Source organism: Haliotis rubra, unplaced genomic scaffold (assembly GCF_003918875.1).
Source record: "Haliotis rubra isolate DU_JTF1 unplaced genomic scaffold, ASM391887v1 Scf1306, whole genome shotgun sequence".
NCBI lineage: Eukaryota > Metazoa > Mollusca > Gastropoda > Lepetellida > Haliotidae > Haliotis > Haliotis rubra.
This window is the reverse complement of record NW_025765233.1, coordinates 93,512-115,732: the sequence shown is the minus strand read 5'-3', so window position 1 is coordinate 115,732 and position 22,221 is coordinate 93,512. Positions and strand designations below refer to the sequence as shown.

Genomic DNA, 22,221 nt, shown 5'->3' with positions numbered 1-22,221 from the left:
ATATCTGACAATATCTTTTATAAAAGCTAAGAAATAGAAACAAGGCTGGGATTTACCACTGAGTATCCTCAGCAAAATTCACCATTTCCAACTGTGCTAATGATTAAACTGATCTGTGTGTAAGCACAAAATGTGTTTCTTAAAGTAGAAAAGGTAACTTGGGGAGATAACAAACTTATCACTTATGTCATGTCTTGATAAAGTTAGCCAATAAAAGCAGTTCTACAGGGAAGTTACTGGTCCCACACAAAGAATGGCCAAAAAAACCTAGAAGACATTAAACATGTATTTGCATCTCATCACAAATATTTTTTTCCAAATATTTTCTTTTTGTCCTGGGCTATAACTGATTAGTAATAACCGACACTTGTATGACAAGGAAACGGAGGCGAGGCTTGAAATAGTTTCACCAATTTCTCACACTTTATTATTAAAATATTCTGATCAATATTCCACAGGAGGTAAACTGATTGAGTGTGATTGAAAATACAGCGACTGACCTTTAATGTTTTTCATCTTAAATTTATCAGACCATATCAAGTGCTAACTGGTACTAGAAAATTTTAACTATAAATTGTATATTTATAAATACTGATCTCAATGTTTTGAAGCAGAATGTGTCAAAACACTCGACACAACAACTTAAGAACTAAATAAATTAGGACACCCAACTTTATAATTATTATAGAGATATAAAACATAAACCACTACAAGGGCTGTAAGAAATATGTGGATTTAAAATCAGTGATACACAGCCAAGAATGATCCTTAATGAATCCAATATTGTGACTGACAGTTCAATCTACTAATTATCTTGAGGTGGTTTTGTAGATGATATACACATACATACTGACTAGACATTTGAGGTCATTAGCTCTTTAACAAATAATTGCCTATAACATGAGATATTGTTAATGACTTAGTTAATAGATCCTCCAACACAAAATTTAGAAAAATAAATTGAAAGGTCTCTCATCCCAATGAAAAACAAAGTCTGTTAACTTGTAATTTAGTACTGAAAACATCAGGGAAGACGCACACTCTTGTTTAAAATTTAAAAAAATGCACCTTAAATTAATTTCTGTTTCATTAAACTGACAATGTATTAATAAAGCACATTCATCATATGCCTAAAGAGCGTTGTCTCAAATATTCTTTTTTGCACCTTTCTAGCCTCTGCAGGAAGGTTTAGAAAAAAATCCTAAAATCCAAGTCATCAAAAACAGTCCTATGAAGTGTCATTCAAATAGTTCTCCACTGAACAAACTCGTTATATCAATCACTGTAATTTTGGTATTTATGACATTTGATTCCAAACTTTATCTAATAACACAACTTTTAGTTCACTTTAGCCCACTGTTCCCTGGTATTTGACTGTCTCTTTCAAAATTTGAAGTTCTCGAAAAATCAAAAAGATAAAAACTTCTTTCTGAAAGAATAATGTCACTTATTTCACATTGAAAATATGGCATTCAGCAGCCAATGAAAAAGGCCAGTTGTTTTAATTAGCATCAACATTGGCAGAAATTCATTGCAAGCCATCAGAGCCTTTGGCAAAACCACAGAATATTCCGGCTCTTGTAATCAATAATTGAGAAGGAAAAAAAACGCACCAACAGATCTTGTGATAGCAACAGTTATACAAAACAAGTATCCTCCTTCAAACCATAACAACTAGTCTATCTACATCAATAACATTTCACAAGCTCCCATACAATGATATAAGGGAAACATTTCACCTAAAAGTAGTTGTACACCAAATAGTAGATGTAATATGCAAGTACTAATCTATATTAGGGAAAACATTGTGTTCCTTCCAGTATCAATTGATACAGAACTCAGAAATAGTTGTTTCTTTTTAAAATTATGTGGACTTTAACAAGTATGTAGGAACTGTAATAAAATGGTGATGTTTTGGGTTTTTTAGGTTAGGACTTCATGGGAAATAAAATTATGTGTTTAATTATACATTTTTCTTTATCTGACTATCTCCTGTCAGTATTGTAACCACCGTGTAATGTCTGGTATTTCAGTATATTGCACAACTAAAATGGCAAACACACCTGTAAACAGGTATAAAATGAGCAGCACCCAAGTGTGGTTAACTATGGATACTTGAAGTAGATTACCATGGATACAGATTCCTGGAATGGTTGCCATGGATACGCTTAAAGTCTGGCTGACCATACTGATAATAAATTATACTACATCCCTTCTCCTATGTTGACATTATTGCAGGGTAACAGATTGATAATAGCATTTCATTGGATAATTATCAATATATCTGCAAATGTTTAAAATAACCTCAAAACATACAAAATCTATCTGAAAGGCTGCAGGAAAACAACAGTTCAATACATTTTTGTTTCTTAAAGCAACCATTGGTCTGGCAAATGAAAGTGAGTATTCCTTTCAGCTTGTTAGTGTACATGATGTGTGTGTGTAATCAAGGCATAGTTTGTTCTAGGTGTACAACCAACAGCACTGTGAATGCATACGAATAAATACAGCACTGGCACCTTGCTTGTCAGAATCTTAGCACAAGGATTACGAACAACAAATAATAAATTATGTCTCAAGCTGTGTCATATTCATGTCACAATCATGGAACACTATATTTTTCAAACTAACTCTTCACAATTTGTATGCTTGCGTTAACGGGTAGGTACTACGTACTTTTCTCAGTGGCTATCACTAACCAGGTATTACGAAAAAAATGTTTTAATCAACAAGGAGGTATTTAAGTAACCACTCGGTAAATGCAAGGACACATTCTACATGTACTCAAGCGTGGAAGACCCCACAACAGGAACAGAATAATGTATGTACAACAGCTAACAATTCTGAAAATCTGGGATCAAGCAAGCAGAGTTGGTCAAATATGATATATATTCTTCAGAAAATATACTTCCTTAACTCCAAACACACTTTCAATGTATCATGACTACTGATAATTTCAAGCTGTTTGTAACTCAAACTTGAATTCATTAAACACCTCTCATTTATGCTGTCCAAAGTTATCTTGAGAGTGATGCAAAGCAGACAGAGCTTATTTGGAATACACTGAATACAATAATGCTTCCGATATCAAGTCCCTAAAATTAAACTATGTACCGGTAATAAAATATCAAAATTGGAATTAATACTGCAGCATAGATGCCAACTTTCCCAAATTATGATTAGTATTTTGTATGATGTTACGGTCAGGACACCAAAGCCATACAGAAAACTTGAGTCGTAAATTTTATAAAGAGTTCCTATTTGGACTGACTGACTGACTGACCGACTGACTGAGTTTGGTTTTACGCCGCTTTTAGCAATATTCCAGCAACATCACGGCGGGAGACACCAGGAATGGGCTTCACACATTGTACCCATGTGGGGATTCGAACCGGGTCTTCGGCGTGACGAGCCAACGCTTTAACCACTAGGCTACCCCACCGCCCCTATTTGGACTGAAACAATTTCTGGTCATGTGTGAAATGTTTCATTTGAACTTATCAAACCCATAATCAGACTTCATATCAGTTTTATAAAACAGATGTGTCTGCAGCAGATGGTGTAAGGTTAAAATTTTACCCTCTCTTCTATGAAGAATATTCCCTTGCAGTTTCTTTCATGAAGATTGGCATATGATTTGTATGAAACAAGCAATAACTTGTATTTTAGTTGCAAATCCTAACAAATATGACGCATTTGGGACAGTTGGTAGCTTTGTGGCAGGGAAGACATGTTGCAATATTTCTTTGCTTCCTATCATTCCGTCAAACAGAACCATAACTAAATCTGACGACTAAGCAATTTTAATCAAGATGATTAAGTCCTAGCTGTATGAGCCTACAGAAGGAGGCCTCTCTTGAACTGATATACATAAGAAAACATTAACATATCCAGTGCAGGCCTATCACAAAGCAGTGATCTTACACCACTTGTTCGGGTACATAAGGCAACAGCCGTTTCAGATATGGCTGACACAGTCCTTTGTTTCCTACCCCTGCGGCTAAAGTCAACAGATAAATAATATATTACATGGACATTTACAAGAAATGCACATATGAGGATGTAGAATTATGTGTTAAAATGCCTCCAGGTCTAGAATGTTTTCCGATGTATCGCCTTGACGCCTTCCTCGTTATACTCGCGTTTCGACACCCACATCTTCTTGAATGTATCCAGGGAAGCAAGGATAGAACCCCTGGAACCAACAAAAAGTCATGGTTACAACAACGCTTTGTTTCAGTTATATGCCGTATTTCCTCTAATAAGCACCTGGTGTGCGTTTCACAAAGCGACTGTAGCGCTACGACTGTCGTAAGTCAATGTCAAAGTATGGGAGTTAGGATCACCTTAGTGCTACAATCGCTAATAAGTGCCAGGTGTAAAGCAGCTCACTAACAATTACGGTAATTAGACCCAGTAAGTTCAAAAGCACCAGGTCTCTAATAAGTGAAAAAATAAACGCTCAGGTGCTTATTAGAGGAAATATGGTAGATAACTTCTGTATGTCAATGTACTATTCTGAGGGAGATAAAAAGATATGAATGCAACAAGATATATTCTAACAATGTTCGTTTTAATCAACATTTTGTTTTGTAACGTTTCAATGCAAAGGAAATGAAACAGCATGTGATTCGGGTTTAACATGGCTCAGTATGTCAGATGTGTGATGGCAGATCAACCTTTCATGGAAGACTGACTGACTGACTGACTGAGTTTAGTTTTACGCCGCTTTTAGCAATATTCCAGCAATATCACGGCGGGGGACACCAGAATTTCATGGAAGAAAAGCCATCTGTATGGATCACAGATGTTTAACACTGTTTGGAACAAAGCAGCAATGGTTTGGTGCTGCGGAACCATTAGCAGGGCTATTCTTGGACTCTAGGAATCACTGTGTTCTGGCATGCCTTAGGCATACAACTGCAGTGACTTGGTTGACTTGATAACCCCCAAACCAGCTTTGAGTGAGTGATTGAGTTTAGTTTTACGCCGCGCTCAGCAATATTCCAGCTATATGGCAGCGGTCTGTAAATAATCGAGTCTGGACCAGACAATCCAGTGATTAACAGCATGAACATTGACCTGCGCAATTGGGAACCGATGACATGTGTCAACCATGTCAGCGAGCCTGACCACCCGATCCTGTTAGTCGCCTCTTACGACAAGCATGGGTTACTGAAGATTAATATTCTAGCCTGGATCTTCATGGGTCAAAGCAGCTTTGAAATGACAACATGATACTAATACTACTTCTACTCTTAGTAATAACAACACAGCAAAGAGTTCACTCACCCAATCCATGTAGAATATAACCTTTCTTGGGGAGCAGATATCTGAAGAGAAGAGTTATCAACATCAGTTACAACATACTGTGAAAATATACTGAGAGAAACAAATAAAGGAACACAGAAAAAAATCAAGTGTTCCTTTACTATTTTCCAGTTTTCATCACCAGCTTTGAATAGCGCTGTGGGTGAAAATGTGAGAAACAAAAATAGGAACACTGCCATGAAGTGATGTTCCGTATTTGTTTCTCTCAGTATATTTTGAAGACAAATCAATCTGAACTGTTTGGACTTTGCAACATGAACAGAAGTTCAATTAATTGAGAAATGATTCACATTTCATATTCAGGGTTTTACACAGACTTTGAGAGACAGAGAGTCATTGTGACTCACAGTATTTATTTTGGGGAGTCATTTTCAATGTTTGGGAGTCATGAAATTTTTAGTGTAATATTTATTTGTGTATATCAAAAAGCAAGAGTTTTGCAGAGATTTTGTTGTGTGTTGTATTGCCATTTAAATGTTACCGGAAGTTAATAAATAGTTTATTTTTCACAGTTAAAATCAGTCATAACAAAATCCAGTAAACTGAACAAATAATCATGCTTGTGATTTATTCACTGTAGCATACAGTTATTAACATGAATTGAAAGAAATATCTAAATTAATGAAAACCTCATGAAAACTTTCATTGTTTGCTTATCAAATCAATTTTATTGAACTGAATTCTGGGGGGTCACTCATAAAACTTACGCCAAGCTTGACTCGTACGATAATATTTTGAGAGTCTTTTACAAAATTGTTGCATCAAATACGCAGGAATCACGTGTCATGTAAAACCCTGCATATTGATACTAGTCCTCTAGCCCGAGACTACTCAACTGTGCTGAGGACAAACAAACATCACATGATGGTTGTCTTTATTAACTAATAAAATTTGAATCTTTGATCGTTTGCCACTTCTCAATGCTGTGAGCTGTGATTTTGCTACAAGTCAGTCTACAAGTCAGTGGTCTAGTGACATATGACCCCTAGTTTGTCTTAAACAGTACCCTGAATTTCTAAGGTTGCAATTGGCTCTCAGTAAATAACGCTCAAACAACTGTTTGCATTTGTGAATGCTACTTCGTTTTGCATTATCTTGGTGGCTAACTCAGTTATTGTCTGATAGAATGAGTGAGTGGGTGAGTGAGTGAGTGAGTTTTATGTTGCACTCAGCAATATTCCAGCTATATGGCGGTGGTCTGTGAATAATCAAGTCTGGACCAGACAATGCAGTGATCAACAACATGAGCATCGATCTACGCAATTGGGATACAATGACGCGTCGACCAATTCAGCGAGTCTGGCAACCCAATCCCGTTAGTTGCCTCTTACAACAAGCATGGGTTAGGCAATTACTAGGAATACTTACCCTAATCTTGATATCCTTAGGTGCTAATTTCTTCACTTCACTAAGTAGTCGATCTCCAAAACCTGAAACAAACAAGGAAAATGTATAGAGTTCAGCTGCTAGTGGTACAGGCAGTGCAATGAAGAAAGACTTGTGCAATCAGCAAAAACAATAAAATATTTTCAATCAATAATAGAGTTCCTCTACTTTCAGTAATCCCATGATAATACCTATGAAGGAAATCACACAGCTGCAAACTTTCCCGAACTACAAAAAGTATTTGGTTATGATCTTCTGTCGGGAGATCAAACCTGACAATACAAATTGTCTCCAGTGTAAAATCTTTGATTTCAGAATCTCAGTTGATAATTTTTAATGCTTAGAATCTATTCTGGCAAAAGCAGCACTTGAATAATGCAAGTAGTGTGTCTTGACTACAAAGATGAAACACCAAAGACTGCATACAAATTGAGCAAATGGTTTCAGGTTAAATAGACCAAGTCTATCTTGGTGTCTATACACATTTACTCCTTATGAGTGCCACACTATTTTTATGAGTGAGTGAGTGAGTTTAGTTTTAAGCTGCACTCAGCAATATTCCAGCTATATGGTGGCGGTCTGTAAATAATCGAGTCTGGACCAGACAATCCAGTGATCAACAGCATGAGCATCACTCTGCTCAACTGGGAACCGATGACATGTGTCAACCATGTCAGCAAGCCTGACAATATGATCCCCTTAGTCACCTCTTACGACAATCATGGGTTACTGAAGATTAATATTCTAACCCGGACCTTCCCGGGTTCTTTTTTTAGGAATTAAGGAGGAAATCATGTCATCTCTTAGTTACCATTCATATTACAAATATTTGGGGAAAGCTGTGAATGAACAAAGTTTTTCTTGTCTGCTTCCCCAAACTCTTTGTTCATGAAGAATATCTATCTTAATGCTGTTTCAGAAAGGGAAATAGGATTACAGAGTTACAAATACTTAAAATACTGATGTCTAGAGAAAAATAATTCAAACATTTCAAAGTTTTTCTACCTGTAGTTCAAGCAATATGTAAATGTGACAGTACCTTTAAATAATGTTGATCCACCGGACAAGACAATGTTAGAAAATAGTGTTCTCCTGAGATCCATGTCTGACTTCTGTATGGAGTATGCTAGCACCTCGTGAATACCCTCACATTCCTCACCAACCAGGTCAGGTCGGAACAACAGCTCTGGAGCTCGGAATCGAGCTGGTCCAACCTGTAGTGTAAACGATTTTCAACTACTACATCAAACATCATGACAATGGAAAACATGTAGGCATCCAATTTTTAACATCAGGCCTGTAAAAAAACCTTATAAAACAAAAACCAAAAAATTCCTCATGAAGGCAGCGAATATAAGGGGAGATAATCGGATGTTTCTTGAAATTATCTCCACTTGTACCACAGATGGCTTGGGAATTGTAATGAACTGTACAAGTTTGTGTCTTGTTAAAACAAAGTCCTCAATTTCTTTGACACCACATGCAAATTGCCATACCCAATATATATGCACAATGATCCCAAAAGGTGATTTATTCTCAGGTTACAAACAAAACTTATGCAAACACATGACACCTCCACTCACCATTGTCTTATTTGTATTTGGAATAGATACAGTCGGCTGCACACTATTGATCCATCTACCCAAAACCTGGCTGTAAAGCACCATTTTCAAATTTGAGTGTTTTGGATGGACCATATCAGCTAAGCCTTCCAGACAGAACTTGTTTACAAGACAAGTTTCTCAAGTTGCACACTAGGAAAATTCTCTTCCCACAGAGGTTACTTGTCATATCTTCCTACGAACCTCTGTTCTAATACGGCCATATTTCCCAGTTCTCGTAAAATCCCCTAGCAGCAAAAGATCGCAACACGAATTATCTCCTTTCTTTCTATCCAATCAGAACACGTGTTACATCGACTTAGATTCAACTTGACTAACACAAGCAAATGTGGGGCTACAAATATCCCCCATCTGCCGGGGACTTGTGCTGATGTTACACACAAGACGTTTAATGGCTAGCTTGTCCGTTGTCAACGAGGGCGATGGAGACGCCACTGATCCGCCATAACATGACTGAGTTCTGTCTAGAAGAAACGTTTGCGCATCACGCAGGGGAAGAGGTTTAGTTTTCTCGAAGCATACGGAAATTACCGAGGCCTTGCGAATGATCACTTTTGAAACAACGTCGCTGATTGCACAACTAAATCTGATTGTTTCCAATCACGAGTCTTGAACGCTCACACCATGAAAGGGCCGTATTAGAACAGAGGTTACGTAGGAAGATATGACAGGAGTAACCTCTGTGGGAAGAGAATGCACTAGGTAAGGCTGACTGCTATATTAGTGAAAGAGACAGTGACTCACCTCAATGACGTTACCGTCGGGCAGTGCGTACTGTACTTTTTCCGTCTCCATGCTCTCCTCCTTCAGGGGATTGATGGACAAGTAGCATGCTTTCTGCAACAAGATGCAAGCATCATTGAAAGTTAATCTCAATAACAATTCTCAATAACCATTTCTCATTGATAAATGTCAAAAAAGCCATGGTAAGACTCAAGTCAAAAGACACTCAGGTGAGATTCTCAAAGTATCAACTTTCTGTCAGTTCTGACAAGCTGAATAAGGAAAACATAATAATCTTCAAACCTACACACAAAAATGACTTTTAAAAAATTATTGAGTGTGTGACAGAATTAATGATGCTTTGAACAGTATTCCTGTTATCACACAGTACAGCAATATCGGAGGAAAGTGTTGCAGACATTTACTGGTACAGTATTCCTGTTATCACACAGTACAGCAATATCGGAGGAAAGTATTGCAGACATTTACTGGTACAGTATTCCTGTTATCACACAGTACAGCAATATCGGAGGAAAGTGTTGCAGACATTTACTGGTACAGCATTCCTGTTATCACACAGTACAGCAATATCGGAGGAAAGTGTTGCCGACATTTACTGGTACAGTATTCCTGTTATAAAACAGAACAGCAATATCGGAGGAAAGTGTTGCAGACATTTACTGGTACAGTATTCCTGTTATCACACAGTACAGCAATATCGGAGGAAAGTGTTGCAGACATTTACTGGTACAGTATTCCTGTTATCACACAGCACAGCAATATCGGAGGAAAGTGTTGCAGACATTTACTGGTACAGTATTCCTGTTATCACACAGAACAGCAATATCGGAGGAAAGTGTTGCAGACATTTACTGGTACAGTATTCCTGTTATCACACAGAACAGCAATATCGGAGGAAAGTGTTGCAGACATTTACTGGTACAGTATTCCTGTTATCACACAGTAAAGCAATATTGGAGGAAAGTGTTGCAGACATTTACTGGTACAGTATTCCTGTTATCACACAGAACAGCAATATCGGAGGAAAGTGTTGCAGACATTTACTGGTACAGTATTCCTGTTATCACACAGTACAGCAATATCGGAGGAAAGTGTTGCAGACATTTACTGGTACAGTATTCCTGTTATCACACAGAACAGCAATATCGGAGGAAAGTGTTGCAGACATTTACTGGTACAGTATTCCTGTTATCACACAGCACAGCAATATCGGAGGAAAGTGTTGCAGACATTTACTGGTACAGTATTCCTGTTATAAAACAGAACAGCAATATCGGAGGAAAGTGTTGCAGACATATACTGGTGAAGCCTATATATAGGTATGGCACCGACAAACCTACAGCTTGTTCAGCTTGACCTGAGCTACTCTACATATGCATGACCCGGGAGGTCAAAAGGCACAAACGGCAGGTCAAGTTAACTTCATTAAAAAGGGGAGCAGAGAAGGTTATTAAAGCCTAAAAGCCCGAATCGGAAACATTAAACCATCTCTAGCTTCCTTTTTAAAGAAAGTTAGGACATTGCTGACGATTTCTTAACACTGAGATGTCAAACGGCGACCTTGTCTCGGCTGTTGACAATGAACTGACAAAGGTGCACCCCTTCACAATAATGGACCCAACCAGTTGTGACCCGGTCACGCAATGCATAAGTATTCACTTGATCAGGTCAAGCTGAACAAGCTGTAGTAACACGATGTGGGTGAATCAGGTTCCTGTTGTGTAAAGGGACACAACTCTGTTAATCACTGTGGCACTTAGACAACAAATGAAACGATTATTTCTATGATTTTTTAATCAATGCTTCATCCATAAATTTATTAACAGTCTGAACTTCTTTGGCTCTACAATTACATGACGGATTAATGCTTACTTCTTTGATGGTTCTGACAGCCTCGAACTCGGCAGTGGTGTGGAAATCAAAACCTTCCTTCCTCAGGAGAAGCTGAAGGTAGCGTGTGACATCTCGCCCAGCGATATCAACACGCATGATACTGTGTGGCATAGCAAAGCCCTCGTAGATGGGTACAGCATGGGTGACACCATCACCAGCATCTAGCACCACTCCTGTTGTTCTACCAGTGGCATATCTGAAACAATACATGGGTGCTTCATGAAAAAAGTAGCCCAGTAGATTGAGCAGTTCTGGGCACAATCACACACTTTCATAAGGACGCACTACACATGACAAGGAGTGAGTGAGTAAGTTGGGTTTAATGCTGCTCTTAAAAGTATTCAAATCATATCAACTTAAGCCGGAAATTAAGTACCGGTAGGTTTCAAATGTTCACCACTTTGGTGAAACACACAAGCACAAACATTAAACACCATTGGGGTTGAAATAATTTGACTAAAACATCACTAAAATATCACTGGGTTTCAGTGCGTGAAAGGGATGCAACTGAAACTGCCTTGGGACTTAGGCCTAAAAAACAAAATGTTGTGGTTCCCATTACCCGACCGACCCTTGAATTCTGGTGCCGACCCTAGTTTTTTAAGAGATGAATAAAATAAGCTTTCAGATACCATTGTTTTTGCCCGGCATCAATGGACATCGGTCATGCTGATAAAGAAAGTCGACATGATGGCCCCAAGCTTGATTGAATAAACAATTATAAATTGATAAATGTGTTATTAGTTCATACTTTACTTCTAAAAAAAAAGAAAAAGAAAGAAAGAAGAATTCCTACCTACCTACCCTAAATTTTAAAGAGGTGTAATCGGAACCACAACATTTTTTTTATTTGGCCTGACTGACAAACCTAGAAACATAATCAGGGGAACTATATTCTCACATGTCCCTTGAGTACAACTCATGATAAATGAAATTCTTAAATGCTTCACAGTCATCACAATTAAGCACCACACGTCACCATGGAGACAGAAGTACTCACAAACTAAGGACAGCCTGCAAGGATATGAAGAGGGCTGGAACATTGAAAGTCTCGAAAAATATTTCAGCAGCCTTCTCCCTGTTCCTTCGGGGGTTGAGAGGAGCTTCTGTCAGTAACACAGGGTGCTGAAACAGTGCAATGGCTGAGACATGTACCTAACTAGATATAACTCCTTCATGGAGTGGGTGGTTGGTTGAATGGTTGGTTGAGTGCTTGTTTGAGTAGTTGCTTGAGTGAGTGGTTGATTGAGTTTGTGTTTGAATGAGTTAGTGGTTGATTGAGTTTGTGTTTGAATGAGTGAGTGGTTGATTGAGTTTGTGTTTGAATGAGTGAGTGGTTGATTGAGTTTGTGTTTGAATGAGTGAGTGGTTTATTGAGTTTGTGTTTGAATGAGTTTGTGTTTGAATGAGTTAATAGTTGATTGAGTTAGTGGTTGATTGATTGATTGAGTGAGTGAGTGAGTGGTTGACTGAGTTTAGTGTTACGCCTTTTTTAGCAATATTCCAGCAATATCAGCTGGGGACGCCAGAAATGGGCTTCACACATTGAACCCACATAGGGGATCTAACTCCAAGAGGTTGATTGAGTGGTTAATTGGGTGGTTGATTGAGTGGTAGAGTGAGTGGTTGAGTTAAAGGTAAAGCCGTATATCTGTAGTAACATTAAATAGCACACAAACAAAGGCAAGATACTGATCTATAATACAGAGTACTGTTCAGACATTTACTGATCTCATCATATTTTTCAGTACATTATTCTGAACAAAATTCAATTGCATTAATTGAAATGAAATTACATTGCAAATTTTTGTTAATGATTCTGGAACTAGAGTGTACAAAACTTTCCAAAATGTTCTTCAATGTGCACTAAAATGGTGCTTTAATGGAAGATGACAAATCATGAGGGAAGCTAAGAACTTTTCTAGTGATTCATAGCAATGTAATAGCAGCCAGTAAATGTGAGAGAAGTGATACAATGCTATGATTCTGTATCAGTCTACTGCCAACAAGTGTTGGGAATTGGTTAAAATCTCATAATTGATGACTGGTTCATTACAACCAATCAATCATCGGAAATAATTGGGTAGTGTCATTTATCAAATGTTCCCGTTATCTTTGTTAATGCACACACAAAAATAAAGAAATAAAAAAAACGTAGTTTTGGGGGCTTTTTAGCAAATTGCACAAAATGCATTTGCAAATTTCACATATTTAAAGAATGACAAGTATGTTAGGAACACAAATTTCCTGGAGTCTTTAAGATAAATTCAATTTTGATTTGGAATGATCTTGCAGTGATTATGAAATGTAAATTTAATGACACAGATAAAACCAACCTTGTGAAAAATATTGTTGATGCAAACAAGTGTACCAAATTTTTTTGTGGTCGATTATGAGAAAACTTGTTCGATTGCTTGGTCGTCTAGTCACTGCGTCCAATCTTCCATTATTTTAATTAATCGGACCACCACTAGTGCCTACCTCCTCGGAGAAAGTCTGTAGTTGGTCTTTGGAGTATATGTACTGCCAGATCCGTTCCATGTCATTCCAATCTTTCACAATTCCGTGCTCCATTGAGTATCGGATGGACAGCAGACCCCCGATGTTCCTATATAAGGAATGAAGCATTCTAAGGTAGCTAGCTACATCACCTAATTCTTGTAGCTGTAGAAATCTTACTTGAAAGCTTTGAGTTTTATAACATAATATCCTGGCTAGCTATTCTCGAAACGTTCGTAGCCCTACGAACTTCTTAAGCCCATTCTTAACACATTGGCTACGATCAAAGTTAAGAATTCTTAGGGCTACGAACGTTTCGAGAATAAATGCCCTGGTCATACTTGAGCCATCAAAATGCCAAATGATGACACACAACTTTACGCATAGATGAAGAGGAAATTGTACATGAAAATTTTACAAATGAAGACTACACTTTCAGATAAATATTTGTAAATAAATCTAAAAGTTTTTTGACTGCATGTTGGCATGATGTTATTACACATGGGATCTATTGACTACATTGACCATATGTTCAGAAACAAATATCAGAACAGTTCAATTAACTTACAAAACCCTAAAAAGTTAAAGTATATTTTTTATGTAAATCATCAAGCCATTCTACATTACTTACTTCATCTACAAATCACTAAATCAGTTTGTTTATATATGCTCTTATCCCTAACACAAAGAAGGATTAATGCTGTGTGTACACCTGTATCAGATAACAAAGGTACCTCTCAGACTGTACCAAAACATACTCTAGTTCAATCTAATGGCTCTCGCCCCTGAGGCCAAGCATCAAACTCTCAAAACATTACAAGCATTAAGACAAGCTATTAAATCCTGCCAAGATGGGTTTCAAGTCCTTCCATTCTTCTCTCACCTCAGCCTCAGGTCCCAGGAAGAGGTCGCCCTCCAGGGCACCTGCCATGACCCGGACATGCTTAGGGCGGCCAATGCTGCAAGTTAAACACAGACAACTTGTAGTTGTGTTTCTAGACTGGGCTGTGAAAATAAAGTTATGTCAGCCAGACCAATACATGACATGGCTGCCTTTACTGCCAGCTAAACATTCACCAGTTTGAAATATTTTAATCCTCAGGGTATACTTGTCAGTGACAAATATTTCAAACCTCAAAAAATGTGTATATATTTATAAAATCAGCATGTCAATATTATCAAATGATGGCAGACGATCACTTCTCATGGGTTACCCCACAGTGGGAACTGTTCAAGGCCTGCTTGCTATATTCCAACATCCACATGGCAGGCCATGTTAGACATGAAATATTGTCCAAAGAAGGACTAAACCACACTCACTCACTTAAAGTACAAATGAAGAGTGCAAAGAGCCAAGATGTATTTATTAGCATTATTGTATGTCAGTATCATGGAACACTAGAAATTTCAGGAGAATGGCAAATGTTTGTCAAAACGGTAAAGTTCCAAAACCTTCTACATAATTCACTTCTGTACATCAACAAATAAAGCAAAGCACATTCTGTCCCATTAGGCTATACTAATCAAATTTGATAGACTGGGTTTCAGTTCTCAATGTGACTGACTGCTTGGATATGTTGTCACACAAATAGTTTTCAAATTAGTCATGATGCTGAAGCATGTGCAGTGTCAATTCAAGTTGTACAAAAATACACATTCCAATTAGTTTATTGCTGCCATCACAAAAAAAAAAAAAAATTCCAATTAGTTTATTGCTGCCATCACATTTCGTCATAGTATCAAATATCGCTGTATGTTGAGTACATGATGATCCTTTATACCTTTCTTGATTTCAGAAATAAAAATAGATCCTTATCTCATAACATAAAACAATCAAAGTACAAGGTATTTTCAAGAAACTGAATGTGCCAGGATAGTGATTATGAACCCTGAGAGCATCCACACATGTCCTGTTCCCAGTTGCTACGTGATCAGTACTGCTTTTCATATGTATTGTGTACATTTTAGTATAATCAATATGAAATGAAACAGAATAACTGATCAATACTGTACTGCAGCAGCTGCATAAAGACTAACGGTGACATTGCCATGCTGGTCGACTAGCTGTTACTCCCACTGCATAAAGTGCTACTGTCAACATCAGATAGTATTGATTAACAGTCTGTGTCATAACTGCTGTTTTGTTATTTGTGTTATATTCAGTTAATGTACAGTTATGATTCTGAAATATTACTAACAAGGCATTTGAATTCAATATTCTTTATTAGGCTGAAATAATGCAGATATGACATTAAATTTGAACTTCAATAATTTTAGTAATATTACCTGCTTTGTTTCTTTTTAATAAAAATATAGACTTGTTCACTACCAGCAACTGTAATCCTTTTGTTTTTGAGAATTAGATAGGTTTAACATAATTCTCCACATAAATTGACTGCCAGTCACAGGAAAACTGACAAAAAACTGGGTCAGTAGCATGAAATGACTCACTGATGTAATGGTGCATAGCAATATTAATTTAATAAACATTTTTTTATAAATGGATCATAGCAATATGTATTTGTTTGTTGATTGATGCAATATTCCAGCATTATCATGACAGCTTATGAAGAGTCAAATCTGAACCAGACAATCCAGTGATCGATCTTGTGAACAACGCTCCATCAGAGTGAGATGCTTAGCCACCTGATCCATTTGGTTGTTTCTTACAACCAGCACACATCCTTGAAAATACAATTTTGACTTTGACTTCAGGACTGACTGACTGAGTTTGGTTTTACGCCGCTTTTAGCAATATTCCAGCAACATCACGGCGGCAGACACCAGGAATGGGCTTCACACATTGTACCCATGTGGGGATTCGAACCCGGGTCTTCGGCGTGACGAGCCAACGCTTTAACCATTACACTACCCCACCACCCCCTTGACTTCAGGAACCCATGCTAGTCAAAAGAGATGACTAATGGGATCGGGTGGTGAGGCATGCTGACTTTGTAGATATCTGTCATATCTGTATCATAAAATTCTAAAAACTAGGGCCCCTAGATTACAATTTAGTACAAACAGTAAATGAACCCCTTTATTTCAAACACTACTGATCGTCCACTGGTGTTTTTTAAGATAATGAGTTTAATAAAATATGGTTTTCTCAGATTTAACTTAGGACTACTTATCTTTTTCAAATTGGATATACCAGTATATATTCATATATATACACACATTACCACCATAAGTGCTTTTTCTAACCAGCATGTAACATATTTTGTCAGTTTGGATACATTAACTGATTTCACACTTGTGTTGGCCTTCTTCACAACACCTGCTAATGACATATCTTCCTACATGTCCATCTTACTCTCAGTGTGATACTGATGTAGTAAATAATCAGTTGGTTGGTTGTTCTATTGTTTAACGCTGCACTCAGAATTTCCAGCTATATGGCGGCGGTCTGGAAATAATCATGTCTGGACCAGATAATCCAGTGATCAACAACATGAGCATCGATCTACGCAATTGGGGTATGATGACATGTGTCAACCAAGTCAGCGGACCTTGATCACCCAATCCCGATAGTCGCCTCTTACGACAAGCATGGGTTACTGAAGATCAATTCTAATTTCGGATATTCACAGGTATGTAAATAATCAGATTTCAGCTTAGATAGGATCGATAAACCATCAATCAACGAGTACTGACCACTGCCAAAACAAGTTAACAGGCTAAATGACCAATATTAAGAATTTGAAAGGCTATATGTACAATTCAAGCTCACAACTGAAAATGCTTACACAGCCTGCTTACCAGCTAGTCCTAAAACTACGTTAACATACAGCAGAAAATGGGTACCCGGTGGGATAAGTCATGTGACTATTAACCATATAGCGCCTCAAAGGCAGCTTGGGTTACCTGGGGTAATAGCCAATGCTGTTGAGCACCGTATGTGGAAACTAGAAGCTATACAAATCCATCATTATTATTATTATTATAAAATGCTTACAAGCGGCAAATTTCCACGGCTCCTTATGACACCTTAACTACTGAACGGTCTGGCAAGAACTGTAGGACTAGTGGCAGTTTCTATCACATACAGTCAACTCTCGTTAATCCGACACTTGTGGTTGCAGAGAAATATGTCGGATTAATGAAAATGTCGGATTAATGAAAATGTCGGATTAATGTATTTGTGTGAAAATATCAATGTTTACTAAATGTCATGATCGTCATACTGTTGCATGCATATCAGAAATGGTAGATCTAGTTATCTTCATCGTATGTAAAAATATTCACAGAAATAAAAAATACTAACAATACATACTTGTTTTCATTCATTAACATTCATAGATGGCATAACATACATATATAATCACATAAGCGAACAGTTTCATATCTATTTCATGACCACATTGGCACAAAACTCACGCTTTGTGTTTACCGCATATCAGCTGCCATTATGACCCGGATGTTACAGTTTCCATACAACTAATTCCATAATAACATGTGGACGCCTAATGTACACTCAGGCGTATCATAACATATATAATTTATAACTTGAAAAAATCTTTGATGGTCATTTACATCAAACACATCTAAGTGGTGTGTCAGAAATGTTTGCAAAGTGTTCAACGATGTTTTGGCCTCAGATAGCTTGAAGCATTGGAATCAGTCATAGAGACGCTCAACCACTAAGCAGACTGCTTCAGGATGTCAGATACGGTTGATCGTCCAATCTTCACATCAAACTTCTGCTCAGCAAAAGTGATGACTTCTTGTTGTGTTGTCTGGGGTTTGTCTTTCTTCAAAAGGAGATTTCTTTCTTGATCAATGGCTTAACTTCTACAAGGGTCGCTTAGCAGGTGGTGTACTCGCGACCAATATCTTGTGATGAAAACTCATGTCGGTTGTATCATAAACATTTTATACAGCTCGCTTCCACTGTTATTTCTTGATTAAATCGTCTCAATTAATTATCCTGTGTTCCTAATTAACAAGTTTGATGTTCACTGACGCCGCTGTCAAGCAGCCAGTAAGGCACATGCTAATTATCACTCACGTGTGATTGTTTGTATACGGTCGGATATACGGCCGGATCATCCGACCGGCTGTGTTGATTGTCGGATTAACGAATGTTTTTACACTGTATTTACAATAATCAGCTGCTAGATTGGTGTGTCGGAGTCGGAATGCGAGAATGTCGGATTAACGAGAGTAATTATCACTGTTTTAAATGGTTCCCTAATTTTTTGTCGGATTAACGTGATTGTCGGATTAACGAGAGCTGACTGTACATGTATTAGATCACTTGAATAATTGTAATTTATCAAAGACAAATTGTCTCAGCTAATAGGGTAGCCATAACTTCAATGTCTGCATAATTCCATATGTACTATGACTCTATTTTTCTTAAAGAAGATCTCTATGCTTTGCAAACATACGGAAAATCAAAACATGTTAAAATGATGACTTCTTGTGTAGTGTTTGTAATAAAGAATCTGCCAACTTGCCATCAGAAACCATTTACTTTAAAAAGGTCCTGACTAAACTTTTCAGGGCTTCATTTAATACAAAAGCAGCTTATTGTGACATATAGATAAAAAAACATAAAGTAACTACTTGCTGAAAAGACCCATACAAATTTGAAAATACAGGAGAAATGTACCTAGCACAGGCCTTAAGGCAAGCGCTGACAATGTTCCTGCACCATTCAGATAGGGCCTTAGGACCCTGTATCAGCATTAGGGATGCCACCATGCAACTATCTTGCAATATGTGTTTCACAGTAAATAACACATTTTGATATGTGTCCCATATATAATTTGTAGTAATTTTTCATACATACATATTTCAAAAGGCATAAAAACTATCAAAATGGCTTGATATCTGGTCTCAAATTTTAACTATTAAACCAAACCATGCAAGTGTGTATATCGTCTGAGAATTTTGTGACTGCACTGATAGATTAATGAATTGTGACATCCCCAATAGCTAACCTTCTACAACCTTTGTTTAACACAAGGTTCTCTAATAGCAACTACATCAACTTACCAGTTAGGAAATATGTATTTTGGAACTTGATCTCCAGCAAATCCAGCTTTGATCACTCCAGACCCCTAAAACAGGAAAACAAAATGACTGACTGAGTTTAGTTTTACGCGCCGCTTTTAGCAATATTCCAGCAATATCACGGCAGGGGACACCAGAAATGGGCTTAACACATTGTGCCCATGTGGGGAATCGAACCCGGGTCTTCGGCGTGACGAGCCAACGCTTTAACCACTAGGCTACCTCACCGCCCCGAAAACAAAAGGAACATTCTGTTACACAGATTGATTTATTGTCCACCATGTTATTGTAATTTTAAACAGAATAATGTGAGGAAATAATGTAGCATTGGTATACGCAAAAACCAAATTTACTTTACTGAGTGTACACAGGTTAATCTCATATGTAGTAATGAAACTACTGCATTTAATTATATTTATTATTTCAGTCATGCTGACCTATTTCACAAAAAAAGAAAACACTACATTCAAACCATGTGTAAAGTATCTAGTATACCAGGCCTTGTGAATATAACTGATCTTGCAGAAATATAACTGTTGACAAATACCAACAAATAGACAAGTCTGAAGTATAGCGAAGGGGATACTTACAGAACATATTCTATTTGATTTTATCCTAACCTGCACATATCTTGCAGAAATACTACAAGAAAGAAAGAAACTAACAAATAAAGAAGACTGCTCTGCTGTAGTGTATGCTGAATCGTACCAACGTGTACTTTGATGCAGGTCAAAAATAGCAACAACAGAATTGCACTTATAAAGGATTGGAACCAGAATCTCTAGACTTGCATGATGCAAAGATCATAACCGCTGCCCTAATTTCCACAGAGATACATACTCTAAGTTCCAGGAATGGCAACTTCATCACTCACAAAGCGAGTTCGTTTAATTTACCTGGAACAATGTGAAACTGAACTGTTTCTAATGTAAATCTTTCTCATTTGAAAATCTTTTGATGAATATTCTTGATACAAATTTAAAAAATCCAACACATACAAATATAAACCCGTTATGGTCTTCATGACCAAAATGAAGATTGCCCTCATGACTTATTTTCTTATTCACATGTTAATGGCATCAAGAGTTGTAAAAGACAATCAGTGCAGTTGGGCTCCGTTGTGGGTGATCAGTAAGATACAGCAATATTTGCAGAGAATACCATGGTTCATTTACAAGGTACACACCTGATGCCGATGTATGACCAAATGTCAAAAGAATGCAATCTGACAATCTATGTGTGAAAAATATGACAGTTGATGACATTGGACTCGTGAAAATATTGTAATGATACCAAATGCTAAAAAACGATATACACGGTTATTGAAATTACACAGTATTTACAAACAGACGAATGTATGAGTCATCGACACATCTTTCACATATCATTTCAAAGCCAACAAGTGCCCGGTTGGGACGACTGACAGGTCTAGCAGACGTTAAGCAGGTTTGAGCGCGATCCAGAGCTCAGAGAGTGAAACCGATTGCATTTCCACAAACTTACATTGTCTATGACAACGGGCTGGTTTGCAATTACATCGTAAGACTCCATAAAGACAGCTTATTCTGTCTTATTTGTTCGCTTTTATCGAGTGAACAAGTCTTTTCCCCTAATGATCATAGAACTTCCGGATAGACTGCATTGTGGGTACATTTGTCATTATGCTATATTCCTTACAGCTCATTTCATAGTAGAATCAGTTGTAAGCGTTCTATTGAATACAATACTTGTGATTATAGTCTTTACGACTGCAGTAAGTACATTTAAATCTATTTAATTGGCCCTTAGATTATAAGAAACCTTGTTAGAAATAGGAGATCTTTCTTCATTATATATGACATATAAAAGTTTGATGGATTTGTACAACTGTCTTTTCAATGACACACGCGCGCACACACACACACACACACACACACACACACACACACACACACACACACACACACACACACACACACACACACACATAATGTACACGATATCAGCTAACATATTCACCGATGAGATGTATGTAATGTGTGTACCTGCACTCACGCTGTCTCAAATCCACATTGTCTCAGCTTAGTGAACCTTTAGAATAAAAAGACCAAGTTGATTTATGCTACCTAGCTGTCTTTACTGAAAGTTACATGTAGGGTCAAATATATCGCCCACAAACAACGAAGCAGGATGTACATACATTAAATAATCTGTCTTTCAATCTCAAACTAAAAAAAAAGAGACATGATGTCTTTAAGAAAATCTAAACTATTTCGTAATAATTTACATATATTATTATGCATTAGAATAGATAGAATTCCGAGTGACCTAGTGTGCCATGGTGCGATGTATATTTCTAACATGCTGAAAAAACACAAACCGAAAATGATACCTGTCTATTGATAGACTAGGCTTATGATCCTGCAAGTAGCAACTAATGTTACTGTTCAATTTGCGCTACTGTTATAATCAAGGCCGTAAACAAACAAATTTCACAAGTGATTGATCTCGTTAACAAAATAAACATAGCCGACATCGTTGGCCCCAGCGATATGCTTCCAATTAGTCCGAAGGAAACAATCAAAGTGTGTTGTTGGTTAACATGTGCTAATTGTTATCTGTGTGTAACAAGGTTAATCAAGCGGGACACAGTCGTCACAAGTACCAAATGTCTGTACGAGTTATTTGTCATATTTTGTACTTATGCTGAACTTCAATATCGTTCATAACACATTTAAAAAATCAT

General features: G+C 37.3%; 1 protein-coding gene across 1 annotated transcript; it reads right to left on the bottom strand.

Moving 5' to 3' along the window:
* Positions 1-3,787: 3,787 nt before the first annotated feature.
* Positions 3,788-21,130, bottom strand: LOC124267360 (beta-centractin-like). The gene is given in 12 exon segments (XM_046702272.1): positions 3,788-4,195; positions 5,293-5,333; positions 6,700-6,761; positions 7,757-7,931; positions 9,084-9,176; positions 10,956-11,172; positions 11,977-12,101; positions 13,458-13,574; positions 13,576-13,584; positions 14,359-14,434; positions 19,479-19,543; positions 21,000-21,130. Coding segments are annotated over 12 exon segments (1,131 nt in total). The 5' UTR covers positions 21,048-21,130; the 3' UTR covers positions 3,788-4,092.
* Between the last annotated feature and the right edge of the window lie 1,091 nt (positions 21,131-22,221).